Source organism: Trichomycterus rosablanca, chromosome 9 (assembly GCF_030014385.1).
Source record: "Trichomycterus rosablanca isolate fTriRos1 chromosome 9, fTriRos1.hap1, whole genome shotgun sequence".
NCBI lineage: Eukaryota > Metazoa > Chordata > Actinopteri > Siluriformes > Trichomycteridae > Trichomycterus > Trichomycterus rosablanca.
Window position 1 is genome coordinate 29,650,467 of NC_085996.1, and position 22,637 is coordinate 29,673,103.

The 22,637-nt window shown below is 37.5% G+C and overlaps 1 protein-coding gene across 3 annotated transcripts in view; it reads right to left on the bottom strand.

The window, feature by feature from the left end:
* kcnh5a (potassium voltage-gated channel, subfamily H (eag-related), member 5a) overlaps positions 1–22,637 on the bottom strand; it is a 131,921-nt gene that overhangs the window by 93,380 nt on the left and 15,904 nt on the right. For all 3 annotated transcript variants that reach the window (XM_063001344.1, XM_063001343.1, XM_063001342.1), the window contains exons 3-4: positions 15,072–15,178; positions 13,527–13,655 (exon numbers count right to left, since the gene is read on the bottom strand). In XM_063001344.1, coding sequence (XP_062857414.1) covers positions 13,527–13,655; positions 15,072–15,178 — 236 coding nt within the window. The remainder of the gene's footprint in view (positions 1–13,526; positions 13,656–15,071; positions 15,179–22,637) is intronic.

Sequence of the window (22,637 nt, forward strand, 5' to 3'; positions counted from 1 at the left end):
TCCATTTTTATTCTAGAGCACTGAAACACAATACTGGAAGCATGGGAACAGGCTGGGAGCTGAGTTTAAAGTAACCACCCTAATTAAAACTCAATTAGGGTAGTTCAGGTGACCCAGCAGTAAAACACGCTAGCACACCAGAGCTGAGATTTGCGACCCTGCTGGCTGATTGATGGCCCCTGCACAGAGTTGGGGAAAAATGCTGATCATGGTGTGGCTCTCTGTGCACAGAGCTGATCCGCATATGAACTCACCATGTGCAGGTGAAAAGAGGCAGTCGGTACTGATCAGTGCAGGGTTGTATTGGTAGAGGTGAAGCGTAACGCAACCAGGGTAATTGGATACGACTAGATTAGTGGAAAAAATTGGGGGAAAAAACTCACTTAGGGCCTACGGGGTTAAGGCAACAGACACAAGGGCCCTTATTAAACCTTACACAACAGAGAAGCTGATGATTCTGAGGACCAGAATTTAGCCTACAGCAGCAATGAGATCCACGTTAATAAGCTTACTCCCCAAAGATGTTTAGCTTTATGTGGACCGCAGGAAGGGGCTCTGCTGTTCTCCAGTTTACGTCATATCTTGTGAATGTGCAAAGAAAAAAATGGAAAGAAGAGCAGCTTGGCTTGGAGCATAGTGTCTCTCTTGAGGCCGTTTTGTCTCTTTTGCAGCTTTAATACACAGAAGCACTCTCACTGTCTGGTCAAATTAGCTCCGTTGTGGGTATGAACGACAAATGAACCGTAAGAACTGACTGGTGAGAATGGCAAGCTGGCCTGTTAACGTTCTTTTAAATGAGATTGCAAAAAGGATTCAGAAGGGTGTTATAGTGCATGAGAGAAAACAACACAAGCAATAATGACTTCAGCATTGTAACACAGGTCATTAATGTGACTAAGGTAAAAGTATGGAATGCTGGGAAAAAAGATACAAAAATAGTGCCCCCTGACACAAACACATTCAAATAATTTGTTACAAGAAGTTTCTATCCAGTTGAATCAAAAACTAATTTTCTAGGTAAAAACCAAAAAAGAAAGAAAATAAAAATTTGACAGGGGCTCGGTGGGTAGCACTGTCACCTCACAGCAACAAGGTCCTGGGTTTGATCCCCAGGTGGAGCTGTCCGGGTCTTTTTTGTGTGGAGTTTGCATGTTCTTTCCGTGTCTGCCGAAGGGGTGTGAGTGGGTGTGTTAATCTGTGTGTAAGTGTGTTTGCCCTGTGATGGACTGGTGACCTGTCCAGGGTGTTTCCTACCTTTCTCCCAGTAAATTGGACCTACTGCGACCCTAAATAGATCAAAGCGGTGGTAAAACGGGCAATGAATGAATGAATGAATAAAATTCTGAATCCTTTTAAAGCCCCTGTAGCTATCCAGTATAATTACTATACAGGACACCAGACCATCTATTCTGCCTTCCATAAGCTCATCTGTGTGCCTAGAAAACCCACCACTGCATTATACTGGGTGAAACAGACTGTCCTCTAGGCACAAAGCCAAAATCGTAACACACAGTGACAGATTCTGAAAAAGAGATTGTGGAAACTAAACTAGCTCTCACTGAGGGTAGAGTAACAGCACTGTGCAGGATCTCAGACCCCAGAGCACCCAGCTTCACTATTGGGACGTGCCATAATTCCCATCAGTTCTCCCTGGGTTAATCTCTCCCTCAGGGGTAAGAGGATCCAATTCTTATTCTGCCTGTGTCTGCACATCTGTCTGCCTTGAAAACCTAATTGGTGGAGTAGATTAAGCTCAAGATTTTATATAACAGCATACCTGGAGAATTATGTTGCGTATACACACCTTATATAGTTCTAAAGCATTTTTAACCATAGAAGCCATGGAAACGTATTTTTACATTAGAAATATTTTAGTATTCAAATATTTTATAATAATTAATATCTGAGTAAATATTTTTTATTCCCTCTATTACAGTTTTGCAAGTCACTAGAATCTGAAATTATATGTTAATAACTGTAATTTCTATTTTAATTAATTAATTAATTTATTTATAATTTCTCTTTCAACTAATATTTATTTTAATGTGTTTATGTGATTTCACAATAAAAAAGTTTAGCTTCACAGTGATTTCACGCCCACATCTATTTCTTATACAATATCTTAACACTGTTGCTTACCTCAGAATACACTGATCAGCCATAACATTAAAATCACCTCCATGTTTCTACACTCACTGTCCATTTTATCAGCTCCACTTACCATATAGGAGCACTTTGTAGTTCTACAATTACTGACTGTAGTCCATCTATTTCTCTACATGCTTTGTTAGCCCCCTTTCATATTGTTCTTTAATGGTCAGGACTCTCCCAGGGCCACTACAGAGTAGGTATTATTTAGGTGGTGGATCATTCTCATCACTGCAGTGACACTGACATGGTGATGGTGTGTTAGTGTGTGTTGTGCTGGTATGAGTGGATCAGACACAGCAGCGCTGCTGGAGTTTTTAAATACTGTGTCCACTCACTGTCCACTCTATTAGACACTCCTACCTAGTTGGTCCACCTTGTAGATGTAAAGTCAGAGACGATCGCTCATCTATTGCTGCTGTTTGAGTTGGTCATCTTCTAGACCTTCATCAGTGGTCAGAGGACGCTGCCCACAGGGCGATGTAGGCTGGATATATTTTTGGTTGGTGGACTATTCTCAGTCCAGCAGGGACAGTGAGGTGTTTAAAAACTCCAGCAGCGCTGCTGTGTCTTGTCCACTCATACCAGCACAACACACACTAACACACCATCACCATGTCAGTGTCACTGCAGTGATGAGAATGATCCACCACCTAAACATTACCTACTCTGTGGTGGTCCTGGGAGAGTCCTGACCATTAAATAACAGGGTAAAAGGGGGCTAACAAAGCATGCAGAGAAACAGATGGACTACAGTCAGTAATTGTAGAACTACAAAGTGCTTCTATATGGTAAGTGGAGCTGATAAAATGGACAGTGAGTGTAGAAACCAGGAGGTGGTTTTAATGTTATGGCTGATCAGTGTATATACAAAAGTCATCTATTATTATCCATCAGTTATGTCTGCTCAAGGTCATATATATTCACTGCTGTTCCAAGTTTTTCCATTTGTGGGTTATAAATCTCACTGTGGTTCACTGGAGCCCAGAGCCTTAGCAATGGCTTTGTAACCCTTTCTAGAACCTTTTCAAAATGTCAATGATTTTGTTTCACATCAGAACATTGTATCATGTGCTGCTTTTTAAGTTTTATTTCTAGTATTTTTGGCCAAACAGGTTCTATTTAAGTGATGTTTAGATCTGACAGGTCTGAGGTCTGGTAGTAATCATGCTTGGGTGTGGCTACTGAAATTAAACCCAACTGAGTAGCTAAAGGGGTATTTACTTTTTCACATAGGGTCAGGTAAGGTTAAACAACTTCTTTATCCTTCAGTAAATGAAATTATTGTTTAGAAAGTCATTTTGTGTTTACTTTGGTTATTTTTACTTAATATTAAAATTAGTTTTGTAGTTTTGAAACTGCATAAGTGTAAAACATATACATATGCAAAAATAGAAAATAATTGGGAAGGCAATTACTTTTTGAAAGCATTGTATATATTCTATATGTTCTATATGACACTTATGAAATTGCTTTTTCTTAAAACATATCTCTAGATATGTTCATGTAATTTCAAACAAAGCAAAAATAGCAAAAGCTGGTCAGAATTGCCTGGCACAGAGAGCAACATCACAAAAACATGAAGAGACAGCTGGAGTATAAAAGATTGCTGAAACTATCTAATTTTCTCTGAGAGCAAAGTGATGGCACAGTGGAGGACCTCAGACCCCAAAGCATCCTATTGGGGAGCAGTCTATTCCTCTCTTAGAGTTTCACAAGGCAGATCTTGCCCTCAGGGGTCAAAGCGGGTTTAATTTCTGCCTTCTATCCTCACAATTGACTGCCATAAAAACTCACCGAACTGAACTGGGTTACGCAAGACACGGGCACCACAGCAACTTTACTGTAACACATAGTGACAGAGCTGAAAAGAGAGAAAATAGCAGGATAGATGACATTGTCTATTCGGCCAAATTGTTTTTCTCAATCTTGCTGCTAAATTTAATTAATTTCCATTGTGTACAGTGGTTGTGGTTAGGAAGATTCTAGCAGAGAGTAACAGACAAGAAAAAAAATCTGGATTTTATAGCAGACTACACATTAGACCTGTTTTTTTTTTTTCGATTTTGAATAGTACTCAATAGCTTAAGTGGTCTGGTGCATTAAAACACTGTCCCACCCTAGCACCTTTTATTATTATTATTATTATTATTATTATTATTATTATTATTATTATTATTATTATTATTATTATTATTATTATTATTATTATTATTATTATTATTATTATTATTATTATTATTATTATTATTATTATTACACAATGGATTTCAAGTGTTTTTAAGAATATCAGACTCACCGCAACACTAAGCATGATAAAATGGTGGTAAAAAATTCAAATATAAATGTAAAAGATAAAAAAAAGTATTAATTCATTTATAATTCATTTATTTATTATTTTTATTATTGTTATTATTATTATTATTATTATTATTATTATTATTATTATTAAATGTTACATTCCAAGTTTTTAAAGAAATGCCAAACTTACTGCAACACAGCATGATAAAATGGTGGTAAAAAATTTTTAATATAAATGTAAAAGATTAAAAGTATTCATTAATGTATTATTTATTTATTTATTTATTAATTATTATTATTATTATTATTATTATTATTATTATTATTATTATTATTATTATTCCAAGTTTTTCCAAGAATGCCAAACTTACTGCAACACTTAGCATGATAAAATGGTGGTAAAATTTTTTAAATATAAATGTAAAAGATTAAAAGTATTCATTAATGTATTATTTATTTATTTATTTATTAATTATTATTATTATTATTATTATTATTATTATTATTCCAAGTGTTTCCAAGAATGCCAAACTTACTGCAACACTTAGCATGATAAAATGGTGGTAAAATTTTTTAAATATAAATGTAAAAGATTAAAAGTATTCATTAATGTATTATTTATTTATGTATTTATTAATTATTATTATTATTATTATTATTATTATTATTATTATTATTATTATTATTATTATTATTCCAAGTGTTTCCAAGAATGCCAAACTTACTGCAACACTTAGCATGATAAAATGGTGGTAAAAAATAAAATACACATGTAAAAATTAAAGTATTGAAGTATAAATGAAAGTATTATTTTATTATTATTACTGTTATTATTATTATTATTATTATTATTATTATTACATTATCTGTAATTTATGCAGAAAACCAGGTAATTATTAAAAATTCACATTTTGTCCACTAAAGCTTGTGGAAAAACCAAAAATCCATTACCATATTGTACGTCAAGATGAGGTAGGTTTGCTGTTGTTTTGAAGAGCTCGTGCATATTTTATAACTTCCCTAAAAGCACTGTAAATCTTAACGCTGTCACCTTGAATGGTGTACGCTACCCATGGGGGGAGTTCTACTGTCTTTAAAACACACACATTTACACAAATACGTTCTACTCAGAAATCTTAATACCCTAAGGCAAGTAGAAAAAGCTACACCAAGATATGAAATAAGGCTTCTAAAATAGCTCTACATCTCCTGCTAATTACAATGACTAACATAAAAAGTATGTAATAAAAGCAAATGAGTGTCTTTTGACATTAAAGCAATGGATTCTGCTTAGTTTATTCTTCTCATCAGATTGCATTTAGTACAAAACCTTGTCCTGATGTCCTATGGGCCAGCTGCACTATTATGCACTATTATTACGGTTGGTTCTACCTCAAACATGTATCCCTTTCCAATTATAATGCTCAGGTGTTTCAGTTACACCCATTGTTAACAGGTATATAAAACCAATTATATTGTTTCCAACTTTGTGGCAATGGTTTGGGGAAGGTCATTTCCTGTACCAGAATGATTGTGCCCCTGTGCAAGTGAGGACCTGAAAGACAGAATATTAAGATTTTGGTATAGGGAAACTCTTTTGGCTCAGCTGCACTATTAAAAACCTTTGGGATAAACTAGAACATTTACTGTAAGCTATGGGCTCTAGTGCAACATTAGTGCCTGACCTTGTAAAAGTTTTTTTTTTTAAATAAATGGGCTCAAAGTCCCACAAACATACTCTTTCCAGAAATAAAAAGCTGTTAAAGCTGCATCTTAATGTCCAACGTTTGGAAACTGGTGGATGTATCACATCTCATGTTAACATTATGTTAATTATATATTTTATATTTGTTAAAACATACTGATAGAAATAGTAGATTGTTTACTTGTGTGTCCTTTTTCCCATTTTTTATTAGCTTGGTATGTCACTATATGGTTTACTAATTCCAATCAAATCAAATGAAATGTCAACTGACACCTTGTTAATGTGGCAAAAGAAGTAGTGTCCTATGCAAAGCTAAGGTTAAAATTGGCCATAATTGGATCAATACATATACATGCACTTAAATATGATCTGATTTATTTCTAAATATGAAACGTATGCAGCCTTACAGTAACTTTGCAACCTACAAATAAATCCAATAAAAAAGAAAATGAAGACATAAGTCAATTTTCAAACCCAAACACAGACCCTGTAAAAATCCAGGCTGGACAAGGTTGCTCCAGGTATTTTTTTACATGACCACACAAGTTACCTGCATGAGCAACTGCAAAAAACTGACCTGAAATTCCTAAATTATTTTCAGGATTAATTACTGAGGTTCTTTGCAGTCTTTTGATAAATGTCATGAGTGAGTTCCAGCCTTAATAATTAAACTGGATTACAGTGTATAAACCATAATTACCATGCATCATTTCACAGGCACACCTGGCTCATAAAGTTCATGCATAAATCTCCCACTTTAAAGGTCCCTGCATATACAGTAACCCACAGATATGATACATAGCATGTAACCATGTGTCTGATACATCAGAAACTGCCTGACTGGGTCAAACATTATATCTGCTACATAATCAGAAAGGTCATGTGTAGTTTAGATTAACTGTAGATTATTTCTGAAGAAGTAGTCTTTCATTTTAAATGCCCACACAGATTTATTTTTATTATGCTTTTAAACTAAAAGTATTTAAAGTTCATGACTATTTGATTTGTCATTTAAATAGATATTCTATCAAGAGCTATACAGATTTTATTAAATTGCCAAAACAGGGCAAGGATGCATTGCACGCCTCATTAGGAACCAACATAACTTTATAAATTCTAGGTTTAGCTGATTTTTAACCAAGATAAAAAAAAGAAATTGACCACACTAATAATAAACATTTGACTATTACAGTGTGCAATAGGGCTATTGTTCTAATTTGCACAGAAAGCATTTCTAAAGACATTTTTGACTGCACACTGACATTGACATTTTTGGCATTTAGCAGATGCTCCAACTTACAGTACTGTGATGGTATATGGGTCATTCTACAGAAATGGTGGAAATACATGTCCCTTACTTTTTCAGCCTGCTAAAACATATGATTAGACCGAGTAATCACATTAATTGTATATATTCAATAAATATGGACCGTCCCTGTAGTGAACAAAGTTTATTTATATAATCTTCACTTTCATTTGAACCTTTTATTTAAAATGCCTAGATCAAGAAAGTACTATGTCCCTTAGATCGTAGATGGGTGATAAGCTTTGTACTTTCATTTAAATATATTTTTTATTAAATAAAATCTCATTTATATTTACCGTTAACATTACATAAAATAAATAGAATATTGAATTGGTAAAAAATTATTATAATATATATAATTTAAAATAAATATTTGTCCCCACAAACTATGTCGTTGGTGTTACCCCACACAAAAGACTTTTATTTTGGAAACATGCACATACTCTTTGGGGTTTTTCCTGGGTCAAGAGGTCAGTGGAAAAAGTGCAGTGGACAAGAGCATAAGGTTTGTGAGATTTCTTACTTTATTTGTTTACTCATTTTATAGTTACTCATTTTATAGCTGAGGGTGTGAAAATTTTCACATAAAAATGCATAATATTGAATAATTTTAGTAATTTTAATATTTATGATGACGTGGTCTGAAAAATGGTGGCCATTTTGTTAAAATTTCAGTTTGATAGGTTGAACTGTATTTAAAAATGTTTGAATCAAACTTTTGTTTCATTGGTGTTACATTGTGTCCTTGGTGTTATGCCAAGTTTTTCCAGGATTTTGGCATTATGAATATTTTTAAAAAACATTTTAGCAATAGTTTGTTTGTTGATATGTGTTGTATAAATTAGTCCATATTTCAGAGTTTGTATAAAAGCCTCTTTGTTTGGCTACTCCTGTTTTTGTGGGAACCTGGCAGTGGTGGGGCTTGAACCTCTCAATTACTAGTCCAATACCTTAACCGCTAGGCTACAACTGCCTAAAACCCAATATGTGAATGTATTTTGACATTTACAATTTTGACATTTAACAGACATTTGTATCCAAAGTGACTTACAATTGTGTTTCGTATACAATTTCAACCATTAAGGGTTAAGGGCCTTGCTCAGTGGCAACTTGGTGGTGGTGAGGCTTGAACTGGCAACCTTTCTGATTACTAGCCCAGTACCTTTACCACTGAGCTATCACTGGCCCTTGTGACTTGTCTAGGATGTTTCCTGCACATCTTAATGACATTATAAGACATCCCATTATAAACCATGAACTCTACATAGACATCACTCATTAATTTGTGTTTTACCACTACTTTATCAGATTCAGGGTCGCGGTGGGTACAATTTACCAAGCGAAGAGTCGGAAACACCCTGGACAGGTCACCAGCCCATCACAGAGCAAACACACACACATTCACACCTAAGGCAATTTGGTATCTACAATTAACCTGACTGCTTGTCTTTGGACAGTGGGAGGGAACTAGAGCTCCCAGAGGAAACACAAACAGGGAGAACATGCACTCCACAGAGAGGGGACCACTCCACCTGGGAATCAAACCCACAAGCTTATTGCCACCGTGCCACCTTCAATATAGACTTCCAAATATAAAAAGTAGTGTTTTGCATAAGGTCAGCAACCTACAGCTATAAGAGCTTCCACTCTTCTGGAAAAGCTTTTAACAATATTTTATAACTATGTCTGTCTGGGGACAATTGTGCCAAATTTTTCCCAAAGGTGTTTATTGGGGTTGAGATCAGGGCTTGGGCTGAAATTAATAATTAGGAAGTGTCCACATACTTTTGGCCATATATTGCAGGTAAAATTGCTACTGCATATAATCAGACAGTGAAAATATTTTATTCATTTAGTCTGTATATGTGCAGTTAAAATGCTATGCTGGTCTGTTCTTTAAAAATGTAACCTAAAGGTTAACAGTTGCAGTTGATCTTTTTTTAATGGTGTAAATGTATAATGCCAGAGCTTTTAAGAAAATGTCATTATTTGCCCCTAAAACTAATTCTGATTTTTACACCAAAGCCAACAGCTTCGTGATACATGCTTCACATTCACTCCAGACTCTTTCTCAGAATGCCTAGCATAAACAACCTACTAATCCACCCTTTTATTCCCTATCTGTTACTGTCTGAGATCTGTAACATGAAGCCTGTCTGATGCAGCATATCTATTATGTCCATAATGGCTTAAGTGCCATATTGTTTTAATCCTGTTTGAAGTTAACAACACATTAGGCACTACAGCATCAGCTCTACTATCTTCTGAAGGATAAACAATGCAGAGCAAGTGAGTCTGAAAAATGAAATCAGCAGTGCATTGCAGTGTCTGCAGTAAAACAGGGCCGTATTTCTACAAATACCACAAACTGCCGTGTTAGTGAATAAATAGTTGATCACTTTCATATTTTATTGTGACCTGGCCTTATTGACATGTACCTAGGGACTGGACTTTTTGATTCTATCTCATACACACAATGAAAAAACTATGATTATGATTCCTAATGCCAAATGTTACTGTATTTTATCAGTGATAACAAAGCCTACAGAACATATCTTAACATCTGTACAGTCACTGAACAATTGAAAACACTGAACATTTAAACACTGATTGACAGATTAGTAATTATTCAATCAATGGTGCGAGTTGATGAAGGTAATTTCATTTTCAAAAGCTAACTATTTCTATGGAAATTAAGAACAGAGCAGATATTACACATCAGTGCCATTAGTGCCAATTAATACCAGTGAAGCAGAGCCGGGTGCTGCGGGTTATCAGAATTCAGCTCAATACCAGCATAATACCAAGTATTTTTAGCCACTGGTCTGATGTTGACTGGACTGCTCGTAAATATGTATGTACTTTTAATGAAAAAGATCAGTATATTAAGCCAAACATCAAATATTTGCATTCTCAAGCAAAATGAGAATGCAAACTAAAGCTACATGCAGATGTGGAGCTGCTTCTAGTGGTGATTGTACATTTACAACATTTAGCAGACGCCTTTATCCAAAACTACTTACAGTACTGTAAAAGTACATAGATCAGCCATAACATTAAAACCACCTCCTTGTTTCTACACTCACTGTCCATTTAATCAGCTCCACTTACCATATCAAAGCACTTTGTAGTTCTACAATTACTGACTGTAGTCCATCTGTTTCTCTGCATGCTTTGTTAGCCCCCATTTATGTTGTTCTTCAGTGGTAATGACTCTCCCAGGACCACCACAGAGCAGGTATTATTTGGGTGGTGGATCATTCTCAGCACTGCAGTGACAATGACATGGTGTTGGTGTGTTAGTGTGTGTTGTGCTGGTATGAGTGGATCAGACACAGCAGCACTGATGGAGTTTTTAAACACCTCACTGTCCCTGCTGGACTGAGAATAGTCCACCAACCAAAAATATATCCAGCCAACAGCGCCCCGTGGGCAGCGTCCTGTGACCACTGATGAAGGTCTAGAAGATGATCAACTCAAACAGCAGCAATAGATGAGCGATCGTCTCTGACTTTACATCTACAAGGTGGACCAACTAGGTCGGAGTGTGTAATAGAGTGGACAGTGAGTGGACACAGTATTTAAAAACTCCAGCAGTGCTGCTGTGTCTGATCCACTCATTCCAGCACAACACACACTAACACACCACCACCATATCATCGTCACTGCAGTGCTGGGAATGATCCACCATAATACCTGCTCTGTGGTGGTCCTGTGGGGGTCCTGACCATTAAAGAACAGGGTGAAAGCAGGCTAAAAAGTATGTAGAGAAACAGATGGACTACAGTCAGTTATTGTAGAACTACAAAGTGCTTCTATGGTAAGTGGATCAGCATGATATGATAAAATGGACAGCAAGGGTAAAAACAAGGAGGTGGTTTTAATGTTATGGCTGATCAGTGTATATTGTCCAAGCAACTGAAGGTTAGTAGCCTTGCTTAATGACCCAACAGTGGCAACCTGGCAGTGGTGGGGCTTGAACCTGCGACCTGATTACTAGTCCAGTTCCTAAACCACCAGGCTACTACTGCCCTATTATTAATGGTACATTGATGGAGGTGGTTGAACATGAAGAATTGAAGAGTTTCTGAATATTAAAGGTGATAAGTAAATACCACAAGTTCAGCATGGTTACAGTGCTTAAACACTATCATTGTGTTTATATGAGTCTTCTGCCTGGATTTTGCTTTAGATCTAAACAAACATGGCCACCACTTGCCAAACAGTGTTTGTAATGCTAATAGTTTACACATTTTCTGCAGCGAAAATACAAACTTAAAAAATGAAGTTGACATAGCCATGGATCAGAAGACAGGACCAGTAAGACATGTACACTGATGAGGAAAAGTCATGGATTCACATAGACATTTGGGTCAAACACACTGAGTCACAACATAGGCTGTTGTGATAAACAGTAGTAGCTTAGTGGGTAGAGCTTTGGGCTATCAACTGAAAGATTGAGAGTTTGAATCCCAGCTCTGCCGTGCAGCCACTGTTGGTCCTTTGAGCAAGGCCCTTAACCCTCTCTGTTCCAGGGGCGCCGGACAATGGCTGACCCTGCGCTCTGACCCCAGCTTTCAAACATGTGAAGAAATAATTTCGTTGTGCTGTACACCTATATATGTATATATGACAAATAAAGGCATTGTTATTCTTCTTATTCTTAAAATTCATGCAGATTGTATAAGCCTGTGATTTCAATTTTTTACTTAGATTTTTGGTGTGACTTTGAATTCAGGTCTCAGTGGGTTGATGATTTTGGTTTAGATTGTTTTGAACAGATTACACAATTTATTTTAGTAGATTTTTAACCTAAATCTTTCGTTCATCCAATTTGTGATTTAAGTGTTTCCTTAATGTTATTGAGCAGTGTAGTTATGTTTGCTTCTTTTATACAAGGGCAGGCATGATATGTAAATTATTTATAACTAAGCCTTAATAAACTATTCAAAACTAATTATGTAATATATGCTGTTTGAACTTATAAAATTTTACATGTAAAATACATTTTAAACAGTTGGTAGGTTATTGGCGAGAAGTGTTTAATCAAAACTGCATACCTTGCACAAACCATTAGCTTTAAAGCAATATGTTACAGATCTACCACATGCCAGAAGAAATGGTGAGGAAGAGAAAGCAGTTCTCCTCCTCCTCAGTTCTAGATGTCAATTTGCAAAGAGTTCTGGTGAGTTTTTGCTTCAGTTTTACAGCTGAAATCTTGCACCTGACTGTCGTTCTGCCACTGACAGACACAGGCCTCAGAGGACCATGACAGAAGCTACCAGCCTACCTCCAAATTTAAGAGTGTGTGTGTGTGTGTGTGTGTGTGTGTAGAATTACGGTTCCAAAGCAAGCAACAATCCTGTCAAAATAATGCTACAACTAAGCGAGCTGATAAGGAACGTGATCATATTCCCAGAGAGAGAAAAAAACAAGAGAGAGGAAATAGTACAGAAACCACACAGGGGGGTAGATCTGACAATGCATATCAATCACTTATATGAAAGAAATTCCCCAGCGCCCACTTCTGTACTGCAGGAAAAGAGAGCATTCTCAAACGCAAAGTGACAGTTCGTCCGTCTTGCACTTTAGCACCAAGCTATTCAGCTAACACAGACTTCAGCTTACAGTGCTGCACAAATCAGCTCTGAAACAGCATCTCTGAGCGGTCTGAGTCCTTTCTGTGTGGAGTTTGCATGTTCTCCCTGTGTCTGCGTGGGTTTCCTCTAGGAGCTCCGGTTTCCACCCACAGTCCAAAAACATGCAGTCAGATTAATTGGAGACACTGAATTGCCCTATAGGTGAATGGGTGTGTGTATGTGTGTATGTGTGTCTGCTCTGCGATGGACTGGGGCCCTGCCCAGGGTGTTACTGTGTGCCTTGCGCCCATTGAAGAGCTGGGATATGCTCCAGCACACACACAGCCCCTTGACCCTGATAAGCGGTTAAGTGAATTAGTGAATGAGTGAGTGATGTTCCAATAGAATTTCTATACAATAGAGAAAAAAGTTCTACCTGTAATTGAAAGCTCTACTATTCTACTTTTAGAAAAAGTTGTAGTTCTACCTCTAGTGGTCTCATCCTCAATGGGTTGTTTGAAGACGGTTATATCCTTGAAGGTGCATAGGAAAAGAACCACTTTATCATTTTCATTCCTAATCGGGGCCACCTGCATGTAGAGCCACACTGGAGTCCCTGATGAGACAGAAGAGAAAAATAAAAATAAATGAAGATAAATAGAGGGATGAGGTATGAATGGTGAAAAGAATCAGAATGGTACAGTTAAATAAGAAGAGAAGGGTACTGAAAGAATGTTTTAAAGATAACATACTGTATGGAGAACAAAGGTATAAAAAGGAAGCTGAGAAAGCTGAAACTTTAAATATAATCAGCTCCTCCATTAGGATGTAAAAGCTGCTAAAGAATCATTAAAAATGAGATTACCTAGACTGGCTTATGATAAGGAAGTGGTTTAGGACTATTGATCTTAAGTGGCCGAACAGACAAATAGAAGGTGTATAATAAGAACACAGGCCTTAAAAATACATTATATAAGATTGTTAATGTCTCATATTATATAAGAATATAATATAAAAACTTAATATTGAAACTTCTGAGAGATGTCTGTGAAGATTCCGTTCTCTGAACTCCACACAAACTCCCTACAGATACTAAATAACTATTTTAAAAACACTTTAAAAGGTTTGGTTTACATGTTTCATGTGAAGGATTTTGTGCTCAATATTAGCCACTTTAGTTTTAAAAATATTAAATATTTATTTCAATTTTACATTGCTGAAATACACTGATCAACCATAACATTAAAACCACCTCCGTGTTTCTACACTCACTGTCCATTTTATCAGCTCCACTTATCATATAGGTGCACTTTGTAGTTCTACAATTACTAACTGTAGTCAATCTGTTTCTCTGCATGCTTTGTTAGCCCCCTTTCATGCTGTTCTTCAATGGTTCTTCAGGACTCTCCCAGGACCACTACAGAGCAGGTATTATTTGGGTGGTGGATGATTCTCAGCACTGCAGTGACACTAACATGGTTGTGGTGTGTTAGTGTGTGTTCTGCTGGTGTGAGTGGATCAGACAGCAGCGCTGCTGGAGTTTTTAAACACCTCACTGTCACTGCTGGACTGAGAATAGTCCACCAACCAAAAATATATCCAGCCAACAGCACCCCTGGGGCTGTGTCCTGTGACCACTGATGAAGGTCTGGAAGATGACCAACTCAAACAGGAGCAATAGAAGAGCGATCGTCTCTGACTTTATATAAAGGTGGACCAACTAGGTAGGAGTGTCTAATAGAGTGGACAGTAAGTGTTATTACTCTGTTGTGGTGTGGTGTAGAACTGAGTGTTGTGAAGGTTGTGACAGCAGACTGCTGCATACTAGGATTTAAAAAAAAAACAGCCAATCATAAGCCAACTCCCAACATTTATCTAAAGATTTTTTTTCTTACCATTTACCAACATTTCTCTTTTCATGAGGTGTAAAGGTTCATGTGAATTTACTTTATGGGAATGATGGACACTGAGGGCTGAGCTGAGAGAGTTTGAAACACAAAATAAAAGGTTGTATCATGTCCTGAATACTTACGGTTTTTCTTATAGAGCAGCACTTCAAAGCAATTAGACTCATAGTTATCAAACGCCTGCCGGACGTTCTCTATTGTCTTCTTGTCTGTCAGTTCGCCGTACATAAAACTGCCCAAGGTAAAGAGAGGGAAAAGTGGGGAAAGAGAAAGGAAAATAAAACAGGGATGAGTAGAATTGGTTAAGAGATAGTGGGAATAAGATAGGAGAGAGAGAGAAGGGGAATAGAAACAGAGGTCAGTTGATTAAATACACCTGTATAACACAATACCTCTCACAAACTCATGTCCATCACCATCGGTCCATTTACCATGTGTGTGTTTTGGGTACAGTGGTTGCTGACAATGGCTGAATGACCCCACATTTGCCCTGTTTCAATAAAGTGGAAGCTGGGTAAACATTTACACTACCAGCCTGCTTAAAACACTGATCCCAATCTTATTGCTTAATGCTTCTTCAGCCACTTAATACATCTGATTTTCAGACACTTGATTAGCTTGGATTAAATAGTGCATTTGGGCTAAGCTTCTTTTTAGAGGCTAAAGCTAGTCTTTGAAATATCAAGTCAGCATGTGGTAAAAAAAACATTACGACTTTAGTAAAAATCATAAACAATTATTTGTTAATGATAACTATTATATAAAATATAATATCTTACATTGCAATATATAATTAAAAGAAATTAAAGCAGGAACATACAATTATTAAAATCTAACAGCAGTATTATTAGATTCTGTTGTACACACTAATGGACCAATCAGCATTTTGTAAAAATTGTTCTGTGTTTATTATTTTTTTTATCACCAAAGCCATTTCTAGAGGATGGAGAGAACTGATACAATTATGTTTTCAAGAACTCACCTCACAAGAATCAACACATCAGCATAAACAAGAAAGTGTATTGATTAGCCCATCCACTAATGGCTAAAGTGCAGGTATAGTGTAACACTGGAAAGCCCGACATGCCAGAAATATTTAGCTTTGCTGCATGTAAGCAATCACAAAACAGGAAAACAACTGTTGTTTTGCTTGCTTTTAAAGAGCGTTGGGCTAGGTTGAGAATTTGAATCCCAGCTCTGCCATGCAGCCACTGTTGGGCCCTTGAGCAAGGCACTTAACCCTCTCTGCTCCAGGGGCACTGTACAATGGCTGACCCTGCGCTCTGACCCCAGCTCCCAGACAAGCTGGGATATGCGAAGAAAGAATTTCGTTGTACTGTACTATTCTTAAATCTACACTGCATGGTCATTTTCTACAAAATATGTCAACAATAGGTTTGTCCGCTAGGGTTTCCTAATGTGGTAGTAATGTTTCTATCAGTAGTGTCCCACTGATAATGACAAGTCACCATTCTGAATTTGAGGCCTGTAAATGCTTAAATGCCCCTTACTTTAAAGGTATTGGTTTAACACATTTTACACAAACATGCTGCTCAGTTTATCTATCTGGGTTTTATTGCTCAGGTTTTTATTTAACACTTGCCAAGTGTTTTGTCTGTTTGTTTGTTTATTAGGATTTTAACGTCATGTTTTACACTTTGGTTACATTCATGACTGGAACGGTAGTTACTCATTACACAAGGTTCTTCAGTTCACAAGGTTATATCGAACACAGTCCTGGACAATTTTGTATCTCCAATTCACCTCACTTGCATGTCTTTGGACTGTGGGAGGAAACCGGAGCACCCGGAGGAAACCCACGCAGACACAGGAGCCAAGTGTTATAGATGTATGCAATACAACATGGCATTGCTTCTTACATAAGCTGCAAAAGTATGTGTTAATATTATCTAATCTTTGTTTTACATAAAACATAAGCTTGAGCAGTGAAAACTCATTCTGTGGATTGACAATTGGATTTTTATGTATTACAGAAAAGCTAAGCACTAAGTTATATTGGTCTGTCTATGTCTTCTTTTCATAATTTGTGCTGGGCCACTTCTTAAATCCATTCATTCCTTCATTGTTTGTTTTACCACCGCTTTACCCTATTTAGGGTTGCGGTGGATCCGATTTACAGGGCAAAAGACAGGAAACACCCTGGACAGGTCACCAGTCCATCACAGGGCAAACACACATTTACACACACAAACTCATACCTAGGAAGACTTTAGTATCACCAGTTTGTTTAAAAGCATGTCTTTGGACTGTGGGAGAAAACTGCAGCACCCGGAGGAAACCCACACAGACACAGGGAGAACATGCAAACTCCACACAGAAAGGACCCGAGCTGCTCCACCTGGGAATCAAACCCAGGACTTCTTGCTGTGAGGCGACAGTGCTACCCACCGGCCACCATGCTGCCCCACTTCATAAATAATACGACATAAATAAATATTTCACAAAGGTGTGTGTAGAGTAAATTGACTGATCTGGGCACAATGCTGTGGAATGCCCAGTGGGACCCAAGTCTTTTTGCACAGTCATCGCCCAATTTTAATTAATGCTCTTGCGACTGAATGTAAGTCACTCCCCAACAATCTGAAGTACGAAATCTTGTGGAAAGCCTATTCACAAGATTGGGGACTGTAATAGCAGCAACTGAGTATTTATTCTATAAAAATGTCATGATGTGCATTTATGTAAGTGTATTCAACCACAAATCTTACCATATAGAAGCACTTTGTAGTTCTACAATTACTGACTGTAGTCCATCTGTTTCTCTGCATACTTTTTTTTTAGCCTGCTTTCACCCTGTTCTTCAATGGTCAGGACCCCCACAGGACCACCACAGAGCAGGTATTATTTAGGTGGTGGATCATTTTCAGCACTGCAGTGACACTAACATGGTGGTGGTGTGTTAGTGTGTGTTGTGCTGGTATGAGTGGATCAGACACAGCAGCACTACTGGAGTTTTTAAACACCATGTCCACTCACTGTCCACTCTATTAGACACTCCTACCTAGTTGGTCTACCTTGTAGATGAAAAGTCAGAGACGATCGCTCATCTGTTGCTGCTGTTTGAATTGGTCATCTTCTAGACTTTCATCAGCGGTCACAGGGCGCTGCCCACAGGGCGCTGTTGGCTGGATATTTTTGGTTGGTGGACTATTCTCAGTCCAGCAGGGACAGTGAGGTGTTTAAAAACTCCATCAACATTGCTTTGTCTGATCCACTCATACCAGCACAGCACACACTAACACACCACCACCATGTCAGTGTCACTGCAGTGCTGAGAATGATCCACCACCCAAATAATACCTGCTCTGTAGTGGTCCTGAGAGAGTCCTGACCATTGAAAAACAGCATGAAAGGGGACTAACAAGGCATGCAGAGAAACAGATGGACTACAGTCAGTAATTGTAAACTACAAAGTGCTTCAATGTGGTAAGTGGAGCTGATAAAATGGACAGTGAGCGTAGAAACAAGGAGGTGGTTTTAATGTTATGGCTGATCAGTGTATGCATCCAATGAAAATCAAAAGGTTTGCAAGTGTAATCCCAAGAAACCAAAACTCAAAGTGAAATGTTACTGGTACATTACACATGAAGCAACGTAAACATGTCATGTACCACCTGTCAACCAAATGTCTTAACCAGACAGCAACAGCCCCAAACATACAGCCAAACTAACTCAAAACTGGTTAATTTAAGATAAAAAGATAAACTTTGCTTCACAATGGCCACCACCAGATCTAAAACAATAAGTTCTGTGAGTGGTTTTATAAAAAGGGAAATCAGAAAGTTGCTGTCCCCATGGCAACAGTGACTGCTTGGCAGAGATATTTAGGGTCGAGTTTGAGACTGCAGACAGGTGGCAATGACTCACAAAAACAGGAGGTACAGTTATCTTGCTGTTCTCTACCTCTTTCTCTAATTGTGGTCCATGACTATGATCTGAGTGATGATTGTTAACAGAATGCAGCTACAGGGTTTATAGGACAAATTTAGCCCAAAGCAGCTCCTAATTCTTTTCTTTTGAAAGTTTTCGCTTGTTTTCAATCTTTCTCCATTACTTCTGCCTCCTAAAGCATGCACTACTGGCATAATGACTTCAGCGAAGGGGTTATGGAGCCGGTACCAGTGGGTGCTTTAGTAGGATACAGTAACACATCTGCAGTGCTTTTATTGCTTTAGCTAAGAATTTCTAACCGCAAATCTGGCTCTAATCCACCTCTGTGCCCCCAGTCAGTCAGGGATGCTATCAGTTTCAGTGGGTGGTTTCTACATAGGTACCTGACAGCCTACTGGTCTTACTGGGCAATAACAGGATCATCTATTCTGAGAAGCCTAATTAAGGCAGAGGAAATTTAGCATGTAAAAGGCTAGGTAAAATAAAATAGTTTAGGCATTGTATGGTAACAGACATTTTAGGACTGCAGTGGGGCTAAGTCAATTTAAAACCATCACCCACTGAGATTGGGAGGAGGAGTGTGGCATTTTCCTTTCAGCATTGCAGAGAGAAGTGATAATTAGAGCCCAACCAGTGACTGCTGACCAGAAGCATCGGCAAGCCAGTGCACAATTACATTTTATCACTTTTAATTTAAACACAGTGGAACATGAAATTGACCGTGAATCATGAGCGTAGGTTTGTCTTAAAAGTTGGTTGGAACACATGAAAGTAAGTCAGTCCCACTCACTCCTAGACGAATAATTCAACACTAAGAACAGATTCAATGCTAAGAACAAACTGTACATCATTTTAATACTGCCATCTTTTTTGCTGCACGTTTTTATGCATGTGATCCCACATTTCCATTGCTGAATGCCCTTCCTGACACAACCCACCTTGACCTGGGACTGGCAATGAGATAACACTGACAAGTGTGCGTCCCAATGGCTAGGCCGTTCTGATATCCACCCCAACCTCAGACATACCCAATCATGTCTATGTAAACACCAGACCAGCTGATAGCACTACTGAGATTCAAACCCTGGAACTAGAGCTAGAGAGCTGGTGTGATTTACTACCCACTGCACTACCCAAGCACTCCAGACTGCAATATGGTGTTCTCATTGGTCAGGGACCAAGCTCACTGATGTGGGTCATATGAGTGGCTTCAGTAAAGAACATTGACTGGTCAACTGCAATTGTCACAGAATTGCCATTTTAATAAACCAATTCCTAAGAACCATATTGAATATTGGTAATTGAATCCAGGGCCTTCTTGCTACCCATCAAGCCACCGTGCAGCCCCACTTCTTAAATGATACTACATAAATAAATAGTTTACAAAGGTGTGTGTAGAGCAAATTGACCTGGGCACAATGCTGTGGAATGCCCAGTGGGACCCAAGTTTTCTGCACAGCCATCGCCTAATTTTAATTAATGCTTTTGCAATTGAATGTCAGCCACTCCCCAACAACCTGGTAGAAAAGTGCAAAATGTAGTTGAAAACCTTTCCACAGAAATGGTCAGGGAACGAGCTTGCTGACTTGGGTCATATGGAAGGCATCAGTAAAGAATGTCAATTGGTCAATTGCAATTGTCACAGAGTTGCCACTTTAATAAGACAAGTCCTTAGAACCATATTTAAACCCAGTGCAAAAGCGTTTATTTACCTGATTACAGAGCTTTTAAGTTGGTTCAAAATTTAGATTTTAGAACATATTGTACTCCAGGGTACCATGCAATGGAAATGGGGCATTAGTGATTCAAGTATAACAGTGTGTTTTATTTTGAAAATAAAAGACGCACCACCAAAGATTGGACTTTCAAGATTGGAATTCATGAAAAAAGTGTAAATATTTTGTTTTAATTGTGGGAACTTGCTTGTGTATTGGGTTCTGTAAGTGTTTATGTGGGTGGGTGTGTTCTTCTCTGAGAATGGGGTTTGGGGACAATCTACTGTTTCTGTTGTTCTGTTTTTGTTGTTGATTTTAGTTAGACTCTGGGATGAATCTTGTAATTGCTTCATAGAGCATTCCTTGCCTCTCAGTGTACCATCCACTGGGTTCAATAAAAGCGCTAGTACGAATACAGACCTTGACTTGCTCCAGTTGATTCATCCCAGCGCTATAGTAGATTAAGAGAAAGTTAAACTGGAGACAGTACACTGGCTAAAATATAATTGGAAAAGAGCAGAATGTTTACTATAAGCTATGATGAAAGTAAAATATAAAGCCAAAATCAGTAAAGTGGCTTTGTTTTATTGGCTTAATAGTGCACTAGGGTGTAAAAGTAATTTTGTTGCATTCAATATACTGTAGTTACTTTTCTGGAGGTTTCTAGCTTGGAAATAACATTAAACAGCACATGTACCAAACTTAAAAATAAGCAAAAAACTACCCACTGTACTAAAAGAAACACAATCATTAAGTGACTTATTTGTACTCCTATTCTCATATTGGTTAGGCGCAGGTATACACTTTTTTGCAGTTTCATTAATACTTCTATATAAAGTGATTTCACTAAACAAATGGGACTGTGCAATTTCACTATACACATGGGACTGTGCAATTTCAAGCAATGTTTACAAATGTTTACAAAGGGTAATGTGCAATTTCCACCAGCTTGTTACTGACAGAAGGTCTATTTGTGTGTTATTGTTATTTTTGTTATTGTATATTCTGTAAATTTAGTGAATGCAAATTTTGGTATTTTTTATATTCTAGTTTTTTAAATTTATTGTTTGTAACACTGTAGAGTATTGCACCTTCATTTCGTTATACCTGGTATAATGACAATAAAGATATTCTGATTCTGATTCTGATATACATAAATGCAGTTGGGAGACAGTGGTGCAGTGGTTAAAGCGGTTACAGCATAGCAACATGAATCTTAAAACCTTTGGTTTTATCCTTGTGTCCAGTCATGAGTTTTTTAGGTAAATTCGCTGCTCTGAAATGCTACTAGAGGGTTGAGTGAGTAGATATGTCTGATGCCCTGCAATAAATTGGCAACCTGTCCAGGATGTATTCCTGCTTTGTGTCTAATGTTTCCAAGTAACATCAGACCCACATTTTATAACATATTTTTTACCAAAAAAATAAAACATATTTTGATAAAATTAACATTTCAGTTCATCTCTCAGGTGTTTAATGGGGTTGAGATCAGGGATCTGTGTAGGTGTTTATTTATGCTAAAATAATCCAGTCCATAATAAAAGAGATGTCTATACATTTTTGGCCATAAACTGTATATAGTGTGTTAATCCAATGATTGTCTGTTATATTAATTCCTAAACTTAAGCAGTGACCCCAAATATCTTTTTGACTAATTGGCTGTGACAATTGGCACAGTTTGGAATATTTTAAACAATAAGTGCTAGCTCTTTGCAAACATCCTGATTTGTAGTTCTTACCATGGGCTGTATGTATGCTAAAATGCTGTCTTTGTACGCTTCTTTTTAAGGTTTAAAGCCACTGTTATGCTACAACTCATTTAGTAAACTAGTTGAAATTGACTCATGTTAAAGGACTAAGATTTAGGTTTTAGGCCAGTGGTCCTCAGCCACCAGGCCATGGACCAGTACCGGTCTGTGGGTCATTCATTACCGGGCCGCACAGAAAAAATTAATTATTAGAAATCACTGCTTCCATTTCCAACATCCTGGCTGCGTCCGAAATCGCATACTTTAACAGTACGTACTAGATTTGAGGCAGTATGTGCGCAAGTGCGCAGCATGC